The 23,100-nt window shown below is 50.6% G+C and overlaps 1 protein-coding gene across 2 annotated transcripts in view; it reads left to right on the top strand.

The window, feature by feature from the left end:
• The window catches only part of MAN2A2 (mannosidase alpha class 2A member 2), a 709,606-nt gene that overhangs the window by 528,905 nt on the left and 157,601 nt on the right, over positions 1 to 23,100 (top strand). For both annotated transcript variants that reach the window (XM_078683269.1, XM_078683268.1), the window contains one exon: positions 12,011 to 12,144. In XM_078683269.1, the coding sequence (XP_078539395.1) occupies positions 12,011 to 12,144 (134 nt within the window). The remainder of the gene's footprint in view (positions 1 to 12,010; positions 12,145 to 23,100) is intronic.

Raw genomic sequence — 23,100 nt, 5'->3', positions numbered from 1 at the left:
TCCTCCCACTGCTCTACCAATGGGATTTTTAGATGGCCCTACAAAGTGCCAAGTGGTGGTGACCACACATGCGCACAGAAACGTTATTTCTGCATTTAGACCACTCGCTAATCGAGCTGCAGCAGGCAACAATGCATAGCACACATTCAGATGGCGATGTGCCTACTCCACATTCCAGGGTTAACCAAAAAGCCCCAGCTCCAACTCCTGCAAGTCCAGCCTTTCCAAGGCTCCATCTTAAACGCTGTCACAGGGAAAAGCATACCTTAACAAGCAAAGGATGTGGTATTCCAATATGTGCTGCTTTTTTTTTTTAAACGTAAGACTGTAATGAAACTAACTGTTGGGGATGATGGCTTTATGTATTACTATAGTGCAGCATGCCAGACTGCAAATGCACCTGCTTCAGGAGTGCCTTGTGAGGCAATGGTCACAGGCACCTGGTCACTGGAAGGATCTACTGTTGGTAAAGCTGCATACTCACCTCTACCTGCTTTAGTGAAACAGCAATAACCTGTTGATTGGCAGGCCTTTCCTCAAAACCTTTCTGCAGGTGACCATTACCACTTACACCTCACTCGGGCAGGGAGCGCATGTCAAATACATGTCTGTCCAAGGCACCTAGCCCCTCAATACCAGGGCTGCCACAGCGCTGCCTGGAACTTCTCGTGCTCCCTCTAGCCTTTAAAGATTTCTTCAAGCTAACCTGGGGGAAAACAGTTCTCAAAAAACAGACAACACTGTGTATTATATTCAGAAGCGGGGGTGCACATCCCACACCAGTATGCACTTGTTCAGGAGATTTGGCATTGGGCAGTCTGGGACTAGTTCCACTTGTAGGACCGTGGGTTTCTCTTGCAGCACCCCCCAAATATTGCCTGGCTTATGATGCAACTTCAACTGTAGAGTACTGGTTCCCAGTACCAGTATTCTTTCCCCAGAACTGTACCATTGTTTCCACAATTGGCTCAAATATAAGTCTCTTGTAAAAAGTACTGGTGGTACCAAGGGCCTTGTGACCAGAGAGGGTCTCTAATAGCTGCAGCATGTATTGTGCCACGCTAAGAGACTCCTCACCAAACACAGACATACTGCCACTGCAGTCTGCATGGTTTGGTGCAGATAAAAGTGAAGAGGCGACCTGGCACACATCCCTGTGTACCAGACCTACCAGCACAGCAAGAGGCATAGGTTAGTCAGCCCTAAGGCAGCTTGCAATATACCTCATGTGAGGACATAACTGCACGAGGAGCTATGCCACTATAGTGTCCAAGTCTGTTCTTAGACATTATAAGTACACAGTGAAACCATACTGAGTACATGGGCTGGGAGCTTGTCGTTACGTATTCCACAGCTCCATGATGGCTTCACTGGACTCCAAGATGTTTGGTTTGGTGTTATATTAAAATAATGCACTCAGAGGGCATCTTAGAAGTGCTCCCTGAAAACCTACCAACCCACTAATGTGTGCCTGACTGATCTGCATCAGCCTGCTACCTCTAGACATGTTTCTTACCCCCTGAGGTGGGAGCCTTTTGCTCTTGTGGGTCAGAAACAAAGCCTGCTCTGGGTGGAGATGCTTTACACCTACCCCCAAGCAGGAACAGCATTGAAAGGTGGTGAGCCTCATAGGCTTCCTGTCCTTTGTTATGCTGACCAGGGCCTCTCCAGATAGTGGGGATGCCCGCACCCGTGACCTGGCCCCAATTTGAAAAGGTTGATGGGAAAATTAGTAAGCAGAAGAGATGTGTTCCCTCTATCAGGACCACCCCTAAGGTGATCGGAGCTAAAGTGATCCCCTCCTCTGAGATCCTTCCATATTGTTTTGAAGGATTCTAGCCAGTAGGGTTAGGCGTATACCCCCTCCCCAAATGGAGTGTACATGCAAACGGTGTAGTCACCTTAAAGGTAAATAGCCCATTGTCTACTACCTTCTGGCCCATTAAACACCACAAAACCTAATGTTTAGGGGCACCCTTGAACCTTGTTCTTAAAATTACTGACAACCTACAAAGAAAAGGACAAAGAAGAGCTGTGCAGCAGCGAAGACTACAGACATTAAATGATTTGGCCTCAGCCCTACTGGCCGGTCTGCATCCCTCAAAGACCCTGCTAAAAAGATCGACTAATCCAGCAGTACAGCGACCTCCAGAACCGTGGGAGGACTGCCTGTCTTCTAAAAAGACTCCTAATCTCCTGTGGACAGCGCACCTGTCCAGAATAAAATCAACTTAAAAGTAAAAGCCAAGGTGCTCTGCCTGCGGAATCGCAAAACCGACCACCTCTGCATCTGAAGCCCACAGGGCGAGTTCAAGTGGCCCACCTGTCCAGTAAAGGTTCCCCAGTAACTCAGAGCAAGAGTCCACTGTGGGTTGAACCCTGCCTGACTCCACGTCAATGCCTGCAGCCTCTGCTCAACAGGTAAGCTGTTTTCCAACACCACTGTACCTGGAGTCCCTGGGCAGATCAACCAAAGGTGTCCCGAGGCTCCAGCACATTGCAACTTACCTGTGCAGCTATAGGATTCTTTCTTCCAGTCTCCTGGCCTGAGCCTGCAGCCTTTTTCCAAGTTTGAGATTCCCCATTGGCTTGCCCTGGGCACCCGACGTTGTGTTGGCACTCTGCACCCGGCCGCCTCTGTGCCACTGAGGGTGTAAGTTAGGTTCTGCCTTGAGGTCCCCCCTGTGCTTGCCTTTATACCTGAGACTGGGTTACAAAACCGTGCAACTTGTCTGCAAGTAGTATCACTTTGATTGCTTCCTTTCTCCATTGGATAACATTGGCATCCAAACCAGAGTTTGACTTCTGCACCCAGCCGCCCCTGTTGGCACAGTGAAGTCACTTACCTGAACCTTGCCTGGTACTGATTCTTCATCCAAAAGCTCAATACTGTAAATCGTTCACCTACTTGCATATTGCTTATTGTGTTTCCTGATTGAAAAATGCAGTGTCCACTTTTTACATTGAAAAACGGTGATATTGCAAAACGTATTTTACTGCAACAAAGTATCTTTGGTTCTAAAAAATAAACATACCAAAAGTAATATTTTTACAAACCATTGGTCTTGGATTTAGTCGTTGAGTGTGTGTGTAATCATTTCTTGCCTTTGTGTGTACAACAAATGCTTAGCACTGCCCTCTGATAAGCTTAACTGCGCGTCCACAATACCACAAAAGAGAGCATTAGTATTATCTACTTCAGCCTCTGGGGATCCACTGGACTCTGTGCACACTATGTTTTACTTTGATATAGTATATATAGAGCCAGTCTCCTACACACTTCCTAGCATAGCAGTTTCCAGGGCTTGACAACTCCTCTGCAGACCTGCTCAAAAGGACTCAACAAGTCCATCAGTGGGACTTGCACCCCAAAGTCCTGCACAGATACATCCATCATTGGGCCACCCTGACCATCGACCTGTTTGCCACGCTTGGAAAAGCAAAATGCCCACATTTGGCCTCCAGGTACCCACAGTCCATGGGCAATGCACTATGGATAAATTAATCAGGGATATTTGCCTATGCTTTTCATCCTCTCCCACTCATCCCATATGTGCTGGTGCTGTTGACAAAGGCATCTTTGACCCTCATACTAGTGACCCCCCACCCTGGCCAGGCAGCCCTGGCACTCAGTGCTTCTGGAAGAAATTGCCACTCACGTCTACCTTCTTGCTCAGCTTCAGGGTCAACTTAGACCCAAGGCTGGTCAACCTAGCGATTTGGCACCTGAGGTTCTTGAGTTTGGCTATCTCAGCGTCCCTGAGGAGTGTATACTTATGCTGCGTGAGGTGTGGAAACCACCACACACACAGTCTAGGCGGCCATGTGGAAGAGATTAGTATACCCGTCTTTAACCTTACATTTTGCGCAGATGCAGCATATATACAAAATAGGGAATATTTCTAAGTGTGGGTGCAAAATCCGTTCCGCTCACTGATTTTCGGCAATTTCGCAATCCGCGAATCGCACGAAATTGCCGAACAATCCGGCCGCGGGCGATGTGCAGATTTTTTTTTTTTCAGCACTCGTGGCATCTTTGTGGATAAATATGCAGGCAGGACTCATTCTGCCACGATGCTCCTGTGCCCGAGTTGAAGCTCAAATTCAGTAACGCATTATAATCAGCCCAAACAACTAGTGAGCATGGTCGAGACTAGGCAGTTGTGCTTTCTCCCCATATCTACCGCCTACAATTAGATGTAATCCTTGATGGAGGTCTTTGCATCCATGAATTTCTCGAGCGCAATCCCCGTGTACTTCCTGTGACCAGGAGGCTGCTTCCTTCTTATCTGCTGCTCTGATCGGTCTCTGACCCTTTAAACAAGAGGCATGTGAACTCGCATGGAAGCCCCACCCGTTTGGCCCCACACACACTAGGGTATGCAACGTCTTTGCGCCCTTTCCTCACAATGATGGACAGCTCACTCGAGGGACCTCTGCGCCTTTCGGCGCGGTGACAGAATTACAGACACACGTGGTCACTGGAGACAACTCTTCTGGCCCTCTACGCAGCTGTAGATTAGCAAAAATACTATACATTTACCCAATGAGGTAGCACTTACTGATTAGACAGTAGAAGTACTCCAGTTGAGTAGAGGTATGGCACAGCACGGTGGCATCTTCGTGGATAAATATGCAGGCAGGACTCATTCTGGCACGATGCTCCTGTGCCCGAGTTGAAGCTCAAATTCAGTAACGCATTATAATCAGCCCAAACAACTAGTGAGCATGGTCGATACTAGGCAGGTGTGCTTCCTCCCAATATCTACCGCCTACATTTATTGTAATCCTTGATGGAGGTCTTTGCATCCACGAGTTTCTCAAGCGCTATCCCCATGTACTACCTGTGACCAGGAGGCTGCTTCCTTCTCATCTGCTGCTCTGATCGGTCTCTGACCCTTTATAAACAAGAGGCATGTGAACTCGCATGGAAGCCCCCCCCCCCCACCCGTTTGGCCCCGCCACACACACACTAGGGTACACAACATCACATTATTGCAAATGGCAAAAAAATCATGTATTATATGGACAGGACCAAGTGCTTTTGTAAAACAAACCAACTTTTTGTGGCCTATGTTAATCCCTGCAAATATTGCCCATCTCTAAAGCAGGCATTATAAGATGAATGTTTCAGTACATGCAAACATACTGCACCAAGTTAGCGCGCACACCACACACAAAAAGAGTGCCACGAGGAGGAGCTTCGCGCGCAACCGTGATGGCCGCGTGAGCACAGGGCTCCCGGACCTTCGCCACCTCCTGCACTTATCCTGAATACTATCCTGGTTATGACGACGGGTCATTGAAGACGCAGCCCAGCTGATATACTAGCTGTTTTCAGAAATCGATTTGGACTCCGGGAACCGATCATACGATATTCTGAACTTTTGTGGCCTGCTTCACGGAAATGCCCCGGGCTCTAGTCAATGGCCTGCCCGGGCAGTAATTGAACAACATCGGCCTGCCTGATCCTGATCTCTACCCAGGTCTTAGCTTTCGGTTTCGCTTTTGGCCTTGGACTCTCTCCTGCCTCGGTCTCGCTCCAGCCACCCATGGCGTAATCAACTCTGCAACTTCGCTACAGTATCGCGATCGAATGTCACTGGTGGTCGTATGGCAAGTTGTACCCTGTTCTTCTAGCGGACCCCTTTGGGCGAACCGAACGGAGCCATTTTCACCAGGTCCCAAGTACCCCTCAGGGGCACAGCTTCTAAGATGGCCGGCAAACCGGAGATCGAGAAGCGAAAGACCAAGTCCGTCCTCCGCGGGGGTACCGTACAATCGAATGTTATGGACCGATACACTCATCCCAAGGGATCCCCCGGTGGTGCGAGTAAGTCCCTGGGAGATGCGGGAGATGACTCGATGGCGGGAGACGATTTGACCTTACGTGATGTCATGGGCGCCATTGCCAGCATGAAGACCTACATCGGCCTACAATATGACACTCTGGCCCAAAAACTTGACACTGTGGCAATCGATGTCAACCTGATCAGGGCGGATTTAGCTAAGACCAATGAAAAAGTTAAATCTCTGGATTTGAAGACCTCCAGCCTTACGACTGATGTATCTGATCTCCAAACGGAGGTCCGCAATCTACGGTCCTCCAACGATTTCTTTTCTCGCCGACTGGAGGATTTTGAAAGTCGAGCAAGACGAAACAACGTTCGTATAGTTGGGGTCCCGGAAAAATCAGACAGCCCAACGGTGGATCTCCTCGTTGAGGACCTCATCGTAAATCATCTTGCACCTAAAGGCCTGAGCAACTTCTTTGCTGTCGAACGTGCTCACAGGGTGCCGGGGGGAAAGCCTAAGCTGGGTGCCGCCCCGCGACCCATAATCGCCAGGATCTTTAACTTTCGGGATAGAGACGCTATCCTGCAGGCGTTGCGGTTGGGTGGCCCCCGAAATTCGAAAATACCACGGTGAGCTTCTACCCGGACTTCACCCAGCTCGTGCAGAAGCAAAGGATGAGGTTCCAAGGGGTGAAGAGACGATTGAGGGACAGGGACATGAAATACGCAATGCTTTTTCCAGCTCGGCTGCACGTGGAATATGGAGATCGGACGTTTTCTTTGATCACCCTGAGGCCGCTAGTGACTGGCTCGACGCGCTACCCAGGCAGCAGGAACACTCTGAACATTCTGGCGGAGCTGAGGCTGGCCCGACGGAGCAGGAATGAGAAATGGATCTGGTTTTCTGGACTACATATGGATCTTCCAGCTGTGGTTTGCTGACTCTTAAACTGGCTTGATACTGGTGTTTACCCAGGGGTGGCGGGGGGGGGGGGGGGGGGGAGGGGGTATTTTCCTCCTCCGGGGTTTCTTTTCGTAGATTAGTTATATGTTAGGGCGACAGGCACACTGCAAGTTGGGGTCGCTTTTGAGTCTAACACAGGGGTGCAGGGTGGTGGGTTTGGTTTTGGGTATTTGTTGGGGGGTGGAGGGGGGAAGTCGTTGGTGTTTCGTTCATTTCATGGCAATGTATTGATTGACTTCTGGATTTGGATGTCGCGTTCGTCGTGGGGTGGATGCAGCAATTATTCCTGGGATGGGGGGGGTAGGGGATTGAAATTACTGTGTTGGAATGTTAATGGATTGGGAGATAGGATAAAAAGGGGTGAGGTGTTACAACTATTGAGACGTCTCTCCCCCGATGTTGTTCTACTGCAGGAGACACATCTGATAGGAAACACATGCCACGCTATGAATCGGCAGGGCTACCGCCTTCTGGCACATTCTGGATTCACTACTGGCTATAGGGGGGCGGGCATCCTGGTCAGGGGTTCCCTCCCTCTGGAGGTAGATGATATCATCCTTGATGATAGAGGGCGATATGCCGCCATTACTGGAAGAGGGGAGGGGAAAACTATCAATCTGCTTTCTGTCTATGTCCCGCCTGGCCTTCAGACTACGACCTTTGCCGACTTGGGGAGATTGATTTTAGGGCTTCCAGAGGGCATCCTTGTGGTGGGTGGTGATTTCAACTCAGTTGTCTCCGGGGGTGAGGATCGCTACCCCCCAGGGAACTCGTAAACTCACAGTCCTGGCTGGGTGGCTTCTTGGATACGTTGGGAATAATAGATTGCTGGAGGCTTCTTCACCCGGGGCATTTACAATACACGTTTCACTCTGGTGCACACGGTAGTCTCTCGAGGCTTGATTACTTTCTGATGCCCGCGGCACAGGCCTCTTCTGTTAGGGAGATTAGACATTTGGCTAGGGGTATTTCAGACCATTCCCCAATATGGCTTGTGATAGAAGCGAGGCCGGGAACTGAGGACTGGGTAGCCCCGATTAACCCTTGGTATCTCCGCGATCCTAGGACCCGTGCGGAATTGATCAACTCACTGGATCGATACTTCGCGGAAAACGTGGGGTCTGTGTGATCTTCTGTCTCGCTGTGGGAAGCCTTCAAGACTGTTATCCGTGGCCAGGCGCTATCATTAATCAATGGCGCCAAGAAACGTAAATACGAGGCTGTGGTCCTACTTGAGACTGAAATAACTGACTTGGAAAGGGAACTGGAGCTTGGTGTCACTCAGGACAAGCTCCACCTCCTTAGTCTCAAACAACTCGATTATAGGCCACTGGTAACGGACGCCGCCAAAGTGATGAGTAGAGAGCAGCAAGGGCGTTTGTATGATGTTGGAGATAAGGCGGGAAAGTTGATTGCCTGGTTAGACAAGAAGGAGAGAGCGAGTCGTGTGGTCCCTTTGATTGAGAGAGTGGATGGAGTGAGAGTGACTGACCCTAATGAGATTGTGGAGTGTTTTGCGGAACACTTCCAAACTGTATATTCCCCTGTACCGGACAGGCCGGAGCAGGATTCGCATCTGCTGTTAAGAAACATTACACTGCCCCGCCTGTCGGATCTAGATATGGAATCGATGGACGCGACGCTTTCCGTCGAGGAGGTGGCGACTGCTATTCGATCCGTGCGCTCTGGAAAGGCCATGGGCCCTAACGGACTCCCCATTGAGCTCTACAAACTGCGCCCTGATACAATAGCACCGTATCTTCGGTCTATGTTTTTGGAGTCGTTAGAAGTGGGCTCCCTTCCTTCTGATCAACGACTTGCATCTATTGTAGTGATTCATAAGGAGGGGAAACCGTGAGATCGCTGTGTGTCGTACAGACCTATTTCGCTTCTAAACGCTGAGCCCAAGATCGTCGCGAAGGTGCTCGCAAACCGCTTGATAACTGTCCTTGGCGACCTGATCCATCCAGATCAATCCGGTTTCATTCCACACCGTAACACGGCATTGAATCTGCGGCGCTTAGATGGCGCCCTTGCGAGGGCTGCGTCGCTACGTGAGCCGGCCATATTGGCCTCCTTGGATGCCACAATGGCGTTCGATACGTTAGCATGGCCGTACCTCTGGGCAGCCCTTGCGAAGTTTGGTTTTGGCCCTGCTTTTATCAGCTGGGTGAGATTGCTATACGAGGGACCATTGGCCCAGGTGGTTGTAAATGGTCGAGTTTCTGGGCAGTTTACCCACGGAAGGGGGACGTGCCAGGGGTGTCCGTTGTCTCCACTTCTTTTTGCCCTCGCCTTGGAACCCTTGGCAGCCTGGCTGAGGTGGGAGCCATCGATGAAAGGTATTCGGTGGACCCCGGATTTTGAGGACCGAGTGTCACTTTACGCGGATGATATCCTGTTGTACCTCACGTGACCTCAGAAGTCGCTGATTGTGTTATTTGATGTTTTAAATTCTTTCGGGAAAAATTCCGGACTTGTAATTAATTGGTCTAAATCTTGTGTATATGTCCTTTCGGGTGAATCTCCTCCCTTGCCGCGTGGTTGTCCCATACAGGTGGCGCAGGCGGGATTTAAATACTTGGGACTCTTTATTACTTTAGATCCTGTGGTCCACTATGAACGTAATTTGCTCCCCCCGCTTCAGCGTCTAAGGGCTGATGTTGTGGCATGGCGCAAGCTTCCGCTGTCCCCCCTCGGACGAGCAGCATTATTTAAGATGATGTCACTGCCCCGGTTTTTATATGCGTTACAAAATACATTTGACCTTATCCCAGCGAGCTACTTTCGAGAGGTGGAAAGTCTGCAGAGACAGCTGATATGGGGCGGGCGATCCCACATTGCCCTTGCTAAGTTGACACTCCCCTGGTACGATGGTGGAATCGCACTCCAAGATATTAGGCGCTATTATTGGGCATCCCAGCTGGGGGCGATCAATCATTGCACGTATGGTCCTGCGTCGAACCCCGCGTTCGAAATGGACAAGTGGCAGTTGCCTGGCGGGGATTACAACAGGGCGCTTTATACAAAATCCGCCGTGAAGATGCTCACGGGTCCAACTAAGATAGCGGTGCAAGCATGGTATCGTGCGAATGCTGCAATGGGATGGAAGGATAAATTGTCTCGAGCTACTCCACTTTACGCGTCCGAGAGGCTTGGCTCCCTGTGGAAAACGTAAGGTTTTGATAGGTGGGATGTGATTGGAATATGCAGAGTGAATGATGTCTGGGTCAAGGACAGGGTCAAGACTTTCGAGGAATTGAAGGTTGAATACGAGTTGAGTGATAGGGAATTTTTCCGTTATGCGCAGATTCGCCATGCGCTGACCTCGGTTTTTCCGTCGGGTACCACTATCCCGGAGGCATCCCCACTTGAAGACCGGGTACTGGACGGGCACGTCCCTGACAGTACAATTTCACTGATCTACAAAAAGTTGATAAATAATCGGGTTGACCTCTTAGACCGTCTTCGAGAGGCCTGGACCGGCGATGGTCTGGAGTTAGACGATGAAGACTGTCAGTCGGCGGTATCTTCACCAAAGGAGGTTGCAATTCCGGCTCGTCTCCGGTTTGTGCAGCTTAAAATCCTCCACCGGATCTATGTGACTGGTCCTCGCCTTATTAGTATGGGATATTCCTCGGACGGGATGTGTAGGCGTGGATGCGGCCTGCTGGGCACTTTTCTCCATATACTCTGGGAGTGCCCGGCGGTTGTGCGTTATTGAAACCGGGTGCATGCGGTTATGGAAGAGGTCACGGGTGTGGCACTGTTGCCTGAGGCTAGGAGATGTTTGTTGAATGTTTGGGAGCCGACTGACTATGATGTGGCTCAGACTCAGTGGGTGACCCTCGGGAATATGATTGCCAAGAGAGATATTGCGCAATTGTGGGGATCCCAGAGGCCGCCCACTGTTCTGGCATGGAAGGAAAACATGGATTGGTGTATTTTTAGAGAGAAGACAACATACGTGGCACGTGGCAGGCCCCGAAAATGGGGGAAAGTCTGGGGCCAGTGGAACTCCTATCGAGGGGAAATATGTACACCTCCCTTCACACACGTCGAGACCACTCCACCTTCCCCCTGACCCGACATTCCTACTACTGTTTCAGCTAAAATGCCTCCTGGTTTGCACTTCCCCTTCCCTCCCCCGTCCTGTATTGTTGATTGTATCAAAGTCATATGCTTCCTTCCTCACGGGACGCTTCACCTTTGTAACGATTGTATTGCTTTGTTTCTTTATTGTTTATTGTTTATGTTTTAAATTTTAATAAAAAGAAATATAAAAAAAAAAAGAGTGCCACAATGGCTTGCCTGGGCCATGCCCAAATAGTCGATATCTGCAAAGTTGATATCAACACCACACATGTTCACTATACTTTACTGCATGATTATTCCCGCCTGCTGACAGGTGATGGTTGAACGTTTTAAGAACTTTGTTCCAAACATTTGCTTCATCGGCCTGCTAGTTACCGCTTCTCTTGGAGCTGCTTTAAAGTTTTTGTGTGTGTGAATGGGTATATATATATATATATATATATATATATATATATATATATATATATATATATATAAATATATATATAAATATATATATATATATAATCAAACAAACTGCGAACAGAACATTTTATTTATCCAGGAAACATCTGCTTGTACCATGTAGTGCTGTAGATTCATATGCTTCTAGCCTCTTCTCCGAAGCAAGGCAGTGATCACAGATATCTAACTTTTACCATGTACAATACACAGTGCATAATATACTTGCCTTTGACACTTCACTCTACCTCTGCTACTCACTCCCTCAGCGGAAAACAATCTGAGGTGGAACCTATGTCCATATTGATTGTGGACTGTGAGAGGAGTCACAATAGGTCTTGTTATTCCAACTCCTAAAAACAAAAGAAAGTTACAACCAGCCCAACACTAGATGGTAGGAGCATGCACAGCATGTGAATCTACAGCACCGCAAACTACAAATCAATGCTTACAGGTTAAGTAACATTTTCCCTCTGCTATGATGTAAAAAGATGTTGGTTTCACAGGGTGTGGTTAGGACGAAAAATGTTTAGCTCTCTTGCGCTCACAAAATATGGTGGGCAAAATACAAAATTAAAACAGAATGCATTTGCTTCCCTCAATTTAATATTATTTGATGCCTTTAAATTGTTCTATGGAAAAATAATCCGGAATACAACTTAATTTCTGTTTAATTGTGTTAATCTTAGAAATGTATTTGCCTCTTTCGTCACAGGACTAGAGGGCCTTTCTTTGGACATTTCTTCTCTGATTGATATCCGAGATCATGTGAATAAGGAATTTGCAATGCGACTAACCACAGACATAAAGAGCGAGGACACTTTCTTCACAGACCTCAATGGCTTTCAGGTAAGGTCTTTGGGTGAGTGCACATTTTCTTTAGAGATCTGTGTTTCTCACGGAATTGAGTGGCAAAGACCCTTTAAAATTCTCTTATGTCCAATACGTTTTCCTTTAGTGCTTTTGTTTAAAATATGCAAAAATAGGCCTGAAACTATTTAAACAAAGCAATATGTTGCTCATTGTATGACCATGTCAATGTCAGGTGATGTTATCGCCCGCCAGGCGATAACATCACCTTCATCGAGCAATTTATGGATATCGTGACCACTCACACTGGTCAACATAATACCCAAATATTCCTTGGGGATTTCAATCTGCACAGGAACGACCCCAACGACCCGGCAGTAAATAGCCTCAAAACATTCCTTTCCGACTTTGACCTCACCCAATTCTGCAATAGCCCCACACATGTCAAAGGTTCAACCCTTGACCTGGTTATTGCCAACCCAGAGTCTATCCAGCTTAGTACAATCCTCCCATGTGATTGGTCCGATCATCATGCCATCACCTCCTTCATCAAGGAATCAGTTAACCACTTGGATGCTAAGGTGTTTTATGGCTCCGCATGCACTTTCCATTGAAATCAATGGAAACTCCATGACGAGTTACCCTTGTCATTAGCACTGAAGGGGTTAAACTACGCTCAGTACAACCCTCGAGACCTACAATATGGAAGAGGATTCTAAAAAAAAAAAAAAAACGACCTATCCACGTCCGCCAGTGTCAACCTACTGCTCCCCCCGGAAGACCTAACTGATGTTCAAGCTTTGACACAACACTACTTTAATTACATGTCCTCGATCTTAGACACAACCGCGCCTCTACAATTGAAGAGGATCTCCGCAAAAGATTTTAAACCCTGGTATGACGGCAGACTCAACGAAGACAGATGATCCCTTAGATTAGCTGAAAGGCGATGGAGGTCATTGCCTTCCACGGAACATCTCAATCTGCTCCGATCCATCAGAAACTCATACTATAGAAAGATCAGACATTCTAAAGCAAACTTTTTCAAAAATCAACTAGATCAAGCCAAGATCCGACCCACAAAACTATTTGAACTAGTAAAATCTCAATCTAGGGGCACAGCTCACCCTCCCCAGGTTGGTCAAGGTACGCCACCCAGCTGTGAAGAATTTTCCTCCTTTTTCACAAAAAAAACGGAACTCCTGAAAACGGACCTTCTCAAGGCCTCATTGGACCAGTCTAACACTCTGAAGGACTCGTCATCCCACATGCTAGCAACTCCAATCACCGGCGCTTCTAAACTCTCCCTCAAAAATAACGCCTCCTGGGCCACCTTCACAACCTATGGTGAAGATTCTATTCTAAAAGCCCTCACGTCCTTGAATCCCTCCAACCACTTCTCTGACCCCCTTCCTGCAAACTACCTCAAAGATCTCATACCGGCGCTAATACCACTTTGGACAAAGATTATCAATGCCTCCTTAGTCCAAGGAACTATTCCGGAAATTCTCAAATCAGGGCAAGTCTCCCCCATCCTAAAGAAAACAACAGCTGACCCCACGGACCTAAATAACACCGACCAATTTCCAACATCCCAACTCTGGCTAAACTACTAGAAAAATGTATTCTCAGCCAGTTGGACAACCACATCACCAACTTCCACCTGCTCAATAAATTCCAATCTGGTTTCCGGGCAGGACATAGTACCGAATCGGCTATGACCCACATAGTAGATGCCGCTCTAAGAATCCTAGACCAGAACGAAACCTGCCTACTTATCCTGCTTGACTTACCTTCGGCCTTTGACACCGTCAAACATGATAATCTTCTAGATCTCCTGCAACACAGAATGGGCCTTTCGGGGTCAGTTCTAAACTGGTTTACCTCTTTCCTTCTGAATAGATCCCAAAGGTTCAAGGTCAACCAATCTCAGTCCACGACTGTCCCTGTCACATTAGGAGTTCCGCAGGGATCCTCCCTTTCACCTACACTGTTCAATCTATTTATGGAGCCGCTCACTGAGATTCTTGACTCATCAAATATCCACTTTCACATGTACGCAGACGACACGCAACTATACCTAAAGATAAATTCACCAAATGACATCAAATCTCTCAATCTCACTTTACAAAATACTCAGGCATGGTTGACTGAAAACCACGTCAAACTAAACGCCCTCAAAACTGAATTCTTACTAATCACTCCACCCAATCAGCCATCAAACATACACGAATGGCTTAAACAACTTACAGCGTTCAACTGCCAACCTCTTATAATTGATTCAGCAAAATCTCTGGGAGTAACTCTGGACAGTAACCTAAACATGCAAAAACACATCAGTGCCACAGTAAAAGGAGCAAACTTTCAGATGAGCACTCTGAGAAAATTAAAACCCTTCCTCCCAGTAAACGACTTCAAGCTGACTGTCCAAGCACTAGTAATTCCCCGACTTGATTATGGTAGTGCAACTCTTTGTGGACTCCCTAGATCTACAACTGCCCCCCTAAAAGCATCACTCAACTCAGCGGCCAGGGTCATAACAGGCGCCAAAAGAAATAGCCTCATCGCTCCGGACTTCAAAGCGCTCAATTGGCTACCCTTCGAAGAGAGGATTCAATAAAAAATTGCTTGCATGACGCATAAAGCCAATCATAACAACACACCCAGGTATCTGGGGGGGGGGCGTGGCCAGCCAGCCAACATGGTGGACGTGATCTGCTAGAGCTCCGTCCTTAGACCCCTCGTTATCCTGTAATTTCTCCTTCAGAGGTGTCTTTTGTGCCCATGCTGAGTGGAGTAGGTGTGGAGGCGCAGTGATGAGACCGTGGAGCCCAGCAGATCTTAGTTTGAAGCTGCGGCGGCGGAGACTGCAGGTGAACTGAGGCAGCGCGGCCCTGCGGCGGAGAGGCGCGAAAAGTACACCGGGGTCCGGCGACCGTTGATGAGGCTGGAGCGCTGCTGTGGGGAGCCGGGTGTTGCTTTGGGCCCGAGCGCCCTGTGAACTCAGCTGAGCGGTGTCCCCCTGGAGAATCGGCGGGCTCTGAGGCCCATCGCTGCTGGCAGTTGCTGCTGGGAGGCGAGAGTCGGAATGCGGTCCGAAACCGTTGGCGGGCAGTGGGCTGCGGCTGAGTGGCCCAGACGAGGCCTGCGCCCGCGGTCTGGCGGGCGGCGGCACCTGGTGAGGCGGAAGACCGGAGGGCGAGACAGCGCTGGCGGATGGCGCGGCAGCTCCTGCGGCCCATAGAAGCCGGGCCTTGCATTCTCCCCTGGGGCCTGGGGCCTGAGGCCTGTGAAGACCCGCGGACTCGCCTGCCCGCGGCGCTGCCGGCCTGTGGTGATGACGCGACTGCCACATCATTAAGGGCACGGGAGTAGCTGCATGACATGACCCCCTATACGGTGAGGAGCGGGACCCGGGGCGGAAAGGGAAAGCCCCACGGCGATGCCATCACACAGGGGAGATTGTCGCCCCGCTGCGCCCGGAGCAGTAGCGGCAGCCTTCAGTGGCCTTTGATGGTGGGCCGGAAGATGGGGTGCTGAGACCCGAAGTGTGCTCAGCGTTGGGCAGCGGTGGTGGATTGGAGGTCATACTGCTCCTGTACAGGCAGGCTGGAGAGAAGCCCGGGCCTGTGGCCCACAGACTGGCCCACCTCACATTGGAGTGGTGACCTGCGGGTGTAGCTGTAGTGGGGGCTGACATAGCAGAGATTGTGGGGAGCAACTGATCAGGCGGCTGAGACAATTTGAGGTGGCTGCTCCTACAACCTGGTCACGGCCTGGAGGCCTTCTGGCTATTACGGTAGGGAGACTTGTACTGTGTTGGGTGCGGCGACAGAGGGTGCAGCCCGTCACTGGCGGCACCTGCGATCGTGCCGTGTAGCCACAGCTCAGAGACACCGAGGCGCGACGCTCTGGCACGGGTTGAGCGACTAAGGCCTGGCACACTGGGACCTGGGCGCCATTTTAGAATCGGCGCCATTTTAGTTGCTATTGTAGCCCGAGCGACCCGCTTCTAGTGTGAGATCCGCGCCACGCACAGGGAAGGCGCCAGGCATTTGGGGCTGTGCTGGACAAATCGGATTCACCCCCTGCGGCGCTGAGGCCCCGGCTGTCTGGGGGTACAGGGAAGGAGTAGGTGCAGTTTACGGAGGAGGTGGCATTGGTAAGGAGGACCCTGGAGAAGGTGAAGGTGGTGCACTCTCCCTGAGCTACGCGGTATAGTCGGATTATCGCCTGGGACACCCTCAGAGTTGACATTGACTATCCAGTGGCCCTCCCCTGACGGTGCTGGCGCCCGAGACGGATAGGAGGTTCCTCCCGCTGCTTCTGGCGCCGCCAGACTGGTGAAGCGACTTCTCCCCTGGATCCCGAGAGCGGGCCTGGTGCTGGACGACTGGTGGCTGTCAACAAGTGTGGATGCCGCCTGCGCAGCAGCTGGTGATGGGCAGACTCAGGGATAAATCCCAGCATAAGCAGCAGGCGGCTGATGGCTAGACTCCTCACACGGACAACAGATTGATAGCATGGGACCGGCGGCAGCCCTTGCAGCTAAGTTGGAATCTGTGTTGGCAGCGGTGGAGCGCATTGACACTACTCTGGAGCAAACTAAAGTGTCCCTGGATGCCCGGATCGATAAGGTCACGTCTGACTTTACTCTTCTTCACGCTGACCATCGCAAGTTGTCGGAGTCAGTTACTGCACGTCAGTCGCTCCAAGAATTGCAACCAGTGGTGCAAAACCATGCTTCAGCGCTCTAAGACATCATAGACACGGTTCATGTGTTGGAGGATCGCATCGAGGATGCGGAAGAACGCTCCCGGCGCAATAATGTTCGGGTAGTCGGGCTTCCGGAAGGCGAAGAACCCGGAGGGGTATGCTGAGAACTGGTTGCAGGAACTCCTACCTCCGGGGATGTTGTCCCCGCACTTTGTGGTAGAAAGAGCGTACAGGGTGCCGGCGCAGAAGCCCCGACCCGGGGCCCGACCTTGCTCATTGCTCCTCAATTATCGCGATCGAGACGTGGTGCTCCGCGAAACCAGGAAGCTGGGTGATCTTACAGTGGGGAACAGCCGTGTGATGTTCTTTCCAGACTACACAGCAACAGTACAACTGAGGGAACTAGAGCTGCCATATTCTTTATTTTTCCCCTCTCGCCTTCGCGTGAGCTCGAAGGAGGGTGCCCGCTTCTTTGCCCCATCGGACGTCTGGGACTGGCTGGAGGAGACGGGACAGTGGAAAGGAGCACGACCTGCAGGCCCGGAGGAGGGTGAGTGGCAGGTGCAGCGATCGAGGAGCCGCAGAAGGAGGGGCCCGGCCCAGTTGCACCCAGTCCGGAGAAAATGCGTCTGGAAAAACAGGAAGCACTTGAAGCGGTTGCGACCCTGGGAGTGGTGAATGGTGTTGCCCAATTGGACTCCCAGTCACACAGTAAACCAGACATAAGTGGCTCGTCATCCCCATCCATGGTGCTTTCTGAAGATATGGGTATGCCAGTGGTGACACCCCAAACAGCTGACCAGCTTATGTGACTGAGCAGTGAACTGTGGCGGGCATACAGGGGTCCCTGTTTCTGACTACGTTATTATTTCTTGTATCCTTCTAGAAAATATTGATGTGCGTGCTGTTGCAATGTGTTCTCTGCCAAGTGCGATTGCGCTGCTATGAGATGGCGTACCGTTAACCGCATGTGGGTGTATCTGCCGGCCCGCAGCTGGAAGGCGCTAAGCACTCACTACACTCATGGGCTCCTCTGCTGGTGACCCGTACCGGCCCTGTGCGTTTACATGCCCTAGATTCCCCAAGCACCTCTTGAACATCCGGGAGGTCTGAGATAGGGGCATAACATAGTTTGGTTGTTGGCAGCACACTCACCCAGACAGCCATTGCGCTGGACTAACACCTTCTTAAGTGGTGGATCTTGTTGAGGTTTGGACGTATGCCCCCTCGGGGACTCGCCCCTTTCGTTACACTGTTTGTAATTGTTCTCATGTTTCAGTTGCGGCACACTGATATCCCTTTCCCTGATGGTGCCCGTAGGCCCCCCTCTGAGGTGGTCCCCCGGCCCTGTGCGGGTGCGACGCGTCCAGACACATGCCACACACTAACATACTGACCTGGAACATCTGCGGTATGCACACCCCGTCACGCCGTTACTCGGTCTTTTCCTATCTGCAGCGACAGGGGGTGGGGATTGCTCTTCTCCAGGAGACGCCTATGTCTCGGATAGAGCTTGACAAACTCCGCAGGTGCTGGAGGGGACACATTTTCGGCACGACCTTCTCTGCGCATGCACGTGGCACACTGGTATGGGTGAGGGCGGGTGTCCCCTTCATTTGTAAAGACGTAAAGGTGGACCAGGAGGGAAGATACTCGCTAGTTTGGGGGCGGTTAAATGGTCAGGAAGTCCTGTTAGGATCCCTTTATACCCCGAACACGGACCAACCCTCCTACCTAGCGAGCTTGAATCAGGTCCTTCACCCATATGCTGGTCTTCCCTGGTTGCTTGGAGGGGATTTCAATATGGTGCTGGACGTGTGCCTGGACTGCTCTTTCCCTCCCCTCCGAGCTGCAGCGGTGGTGTCTAATGCGCAAGCGTTAAGGTTCTAGTTTTCGCACTGGGAGGTACATGATCTATGGCGCGCGCAGCACCCCACATACAGAGTATACTCCTATTACTCATCAGTCCATGATCTGCATGTCCGGTTAGATCGGATAGTTGGCACCCTGTCCCTGCTCCCGCTCCTTGCCAAATCAGAGTATCTGGGGAGAACACATTCTGATCATAACCCCCTATGGTTCCAGATTAGTTGGGAGGCGGATCGCCCACCTGTGCCTACGTGGAGGCTACAGCCTGCTGCGTTTGAGGATGCTGAGTTCCGCTCTTCGCTAGGCACGGCCATCCTAGCCTACTTTGAGGCCAATGAAGAGACTGCGAGCAATGCCATGGGATGCACACAAAGCAGCCATCCGGGGGCACTATATGGGGGCCACGTGGAGCATTCGCAAAACACTGTCTGCTTCCCTGACGCGCTTGGAAACTAAGCTCCTGCGATACAAGAGGGAACGGGTGAGCACTCGCGCACACTGAGCAACCTAAGCACGCAGTTCTCATGGAGCAGCTGAGGTGTCATAACTATGCGGCACACACGGCTAGAACGCATGCCAAGGCGGACAGAGCCGGCCAGCTGTTAGCCTGGTTGGTACAGAGAGATGGGCGCGGTGCCCCGATAGGAGCTTTGCGCACAGTGGAGGGGGAGATGGTGTACACGCAACACGAAATACATCGTGTCCTGACTGATCACTACACGCAGCTATACAAAGCCCGAGACACCGGCCCCAGACATGCGCTAGAAAGGTTCCTGGATACTGTTACCTTGCCAGTGGCCTCTGAGGAGCACAGGGATGCGCTTAATGCCCCCCACACACTGGAGGAAGTGGGAGACGCGATTCAGGCTATGGCGAATCTTCCAGCTGTATAATACAGCTATAGACCAGGGCTTGTTCCCTCCATCTATGCCGGAAGCATTTCTGGTCTCATTGGCCAAGCCAGGCAGGGACCCCACAGCTCTGGGTTCATACAGGCCACTGGCAATGCTCAACGTGGACTATAAAGTCTTCGCAAAAATGCTCGCAGGGCAGCTAGCGCCAGTGGTCCCTCACTTAATACACTCTGATCAAAATGGGTTTGTGCCAGCGAGATCAACATCTTTGAACCTTAGGAGGTTCATTAGGGTGGCGGCTGAGGCAACAAGGGAATAGCCCAGGGCGGGGTGCCTGATACTAGACCTGGAAAAGGCTTTTGACTGTATTGGAGTGGGGTTACTTGTCTGTGGTACTGTCGCGTTATGAGCTTGACATGGGCTTCCTGCAGATGGTCAAGCTCCTTTACAAGAACCCAGTCGTTCGGGTGTGACTGGGCCCCTACATCTCTGAAGCGGTGGCGGAGGGCCTGGGCACCCGGCAAGGATGTCCCCTGTCCCCGCTACTGTTCGCGCTGGCTGTAGAACCCTTGGCGACAGCAATTCGGCAGACACTGGGAGACGGAATTCCCTTGGGAGATGCGATCCATCAGGTATCGCTTTATGCCGATGACCTGCTGGTGTTTGTGAGGGACGTGGCATGTATACCGGAACAACTAGCCCAGTTGTTGCGTCAGTTCGCAGTTGTCTCGGGGCTACGGGTGAATGCGGGCAAGTCCTGCCTTTATGCGTTTGGCAATGGGATAGCAGATCCGGGGTACTGCCTCGAAGGCACAAGAGTCCAATGGAAGGCTGACACCTTAAAGTATCTGGGGATCCAGATCTACCGTCAACCGGCTGACCTCTTCGACGGCAATCTGGGGCGGGCGGTGGCAGCGCTTATATCCCAGATAAGCTTTTGGTCCACACTCCCGCTGACTACTGTGGGCAGAGTGGCCCTTGCCAAAATGTCATGCTTCCCCGACTCCTGTACTATTTTGTTAATCTGCCTCTATTTATCCCGGCCTCTTTCTTTTCATAGCAGACTTCATCTGGGGCACGTCACGGCACCGACTGGCACTGGTGAAATTATTTCTGCCAACGGACAGGGGAGGGCTGGCCACCCCCTGCTTTGAACATTATTACCTGGCCGCGCAGCTCCAATCGATCGCCTGTTGGTTGGCGGATAGAGGTAGAGATGATACTGCTACAGTTGAGCCACCGTACTCTCTGGAGCGTGTCACCAAACTCTTTCCTTCATTGGCGGCGCTGTGCGACCCATTCCGTTGCTGCTGGCAGTGGCATATAAATGCTTTCGCAGAGCCCTGTTCCTTACACGTATGGTGCTCCCGTACGCGCCAACTGTGCCTCTGGAGGGTTCTCCGGGTGGTGGGGGGTCCTCACACATCCCATGTTAGAGCAGTGGAGGGAGGCAGATGTCCAGACACTGGGCGACCTCTACAGAGATGAAGCGTTAGTGGCGTATGAGACGCTGGTCTCTGAGGACGGGCTCCCCCCTGGGGGGTTTCTGCTACATCTCTCCCGCTTGGCGAAGCTGACGGCCAGGTGGGGAGATGTGGCGACGGAGCCTGAACAGCACTTGACCATGCAGTACCTCCACGTCATGGAGAGGGGCAAACACCTGGTCAGCTGGTTTGTTGCGTCGCTAAGGATCCATACAGTGTTCAGTTTGGCCCCACTTAGAGGCAAATAGGAGCGTGATATGCTAAGGTTGCTATCTGATAAGGAGTGGGAGAGAATTCTTAAAAGTCCGGTACGCATTCCCAGAAACATGCGCTTTCGCCAGATACAACTTTATGTTGTTCATAGAGCCTATCTTGCGCCTGAGCTAATCAACAAGTACTTCCATCGCACAGATGCGTCCTGCCCCAGGTGCGGTGGGATGGGTGCGGGACTCCTCTACCTTTTGTGGAGCTGTCCTGGGCTGGGCACTTACTGGAGTGTAATCAGTGAGCTACTTATGAAATGCACTGGTCGTATTATTCCCTTTGATTGGCCTGAATACATTTTGCACCATTTTGGGAGACCACCCAAGATAAGGTGTAGTCCCGTTTCTTAGATCTGCGGATGGTGGTGGCAAAGCGTCTCCTTACGAGGCGTTGGAAGGCGCGTGACCCACCGGGCGTACAGGCGTGGACTTCCTCTCCAGGCATGGGCCCGGGCGGAGTGGACCGCCATACGTAGAGAGGAAGCGTTGGGGCTCCGAAAAGAACCAATAGCGGAGCACTGGGAACACATACTTAATATCTTACTACTGCCAGGTGGGGTTAGCGGTGCGGGTGCTGTATAGGTTTAGGTGGGCGCTCTCGGGGGTTGTAGTGTACCGTGGGCTGTTCTCCTGTCTGGATAATCTGTTAGGTACTACTATTGACCCTCTGGGACATGCAGGTTTTGGGTGCAGGCCCAGCTGTGGCTGGGGTGCGTGAGGGGCCGAGGGAAGTAGAGGGGGGATGATAAAGGGTTTAGCATACGTATGTATAGTTGGTGTAGCCGCTGTTGTTTCTGTTTATTTACAGTTGTATAAAAGTCATTTTTGTGCGCAGGTCCACGTTGGGGGGTTCCACCCAAAACTCTGCTAATGTACAAGGCTCAACGCGTGGACAGTCATGGACTAATCTGGAGGTTGCCCGCTCAGGCACTCCACGCTCTTGCCAGCTTTGGGCGATCATCCTTTGCTTATGAAATACCGTAACTGTGACATTGTGTCTCTAAAATGTAATGATATAATGCACATGAATGCTCAATTGAAATGCCCAGGTAGCTGTACTGAAATAGTTGAAGTCCCTATTGTACCATAAAATCTCTAAAATGCTAATAAACAGATTTGACAAAAAGAATCACACCCAGCTATCTGGCCCAGAAACTGGAGCTCTCATGTGGAAACAGATCATCCAGGAGTTCCAGCAACCTTCTTCTAAAGCCTCAAAGATTTGCCAATAAGAAAACGTATAACTGCGCTTTCTCTGGTATGGCTCCAAGGATTTGGAATGCACTACCCCCAGAAACCAGACTGAACCCTTCAACTGCCTACTTCAAAAAAGAAGTCAAATCTCTTCTCATGTCGAAATTTACTTAAATATTGATGATGACTCTTAGAACAACCAGCTGGAACTTACGACTTTACTTCTAAATTACTATGTTTCTTTTGTACATTGTCTCCTTTGGCTTTTTTTTCTCTACCTCTCTTGTAAAGCGCTGTGATACCCGCAAGGGTCATGTTCGCGCTATAGAAAACCTTCAAAATAAAATAAGCCTTTTTTAAAGGTCTCCCTGGGAAAAAACAGACAAATTGATTTTTTTTCATAAGCAAAGATTCAGATTTAACAAATTTGTTTAAAGAGGTTCATTGGTTCAACATGATTTAACCTATTTAGGCCCATTGGATAAATGAAGGAGCAGGAAGGGCTCTGGGCTTCACTCTGTGGTACTCACCACAGCCTGAAGGCATGAGTCTTGGGAGAATTAAAAAGGGACCTCCTTCTTCTTTGGGTTTTTGAGTGCCTCTAATTGAAGTCCC

Source organism: Lissotriton helveticus, chromosome 3_1 (genome assembly GCF_964261635.1).
Source record: "Lissotriton helveticus chromosome 3_1, aLisHel1.1, whole genome shotgun sequence".
Classification (NCBI taxonomy): Eukaryota; Metazoa; Chordata; class Amphibia; order Caudata; family Salamandridae; genus Lissotriton; species Lissotriton helveticus.
This window is presented reverse-complemented; position numbering and strand designations above follow the sequence as displayed.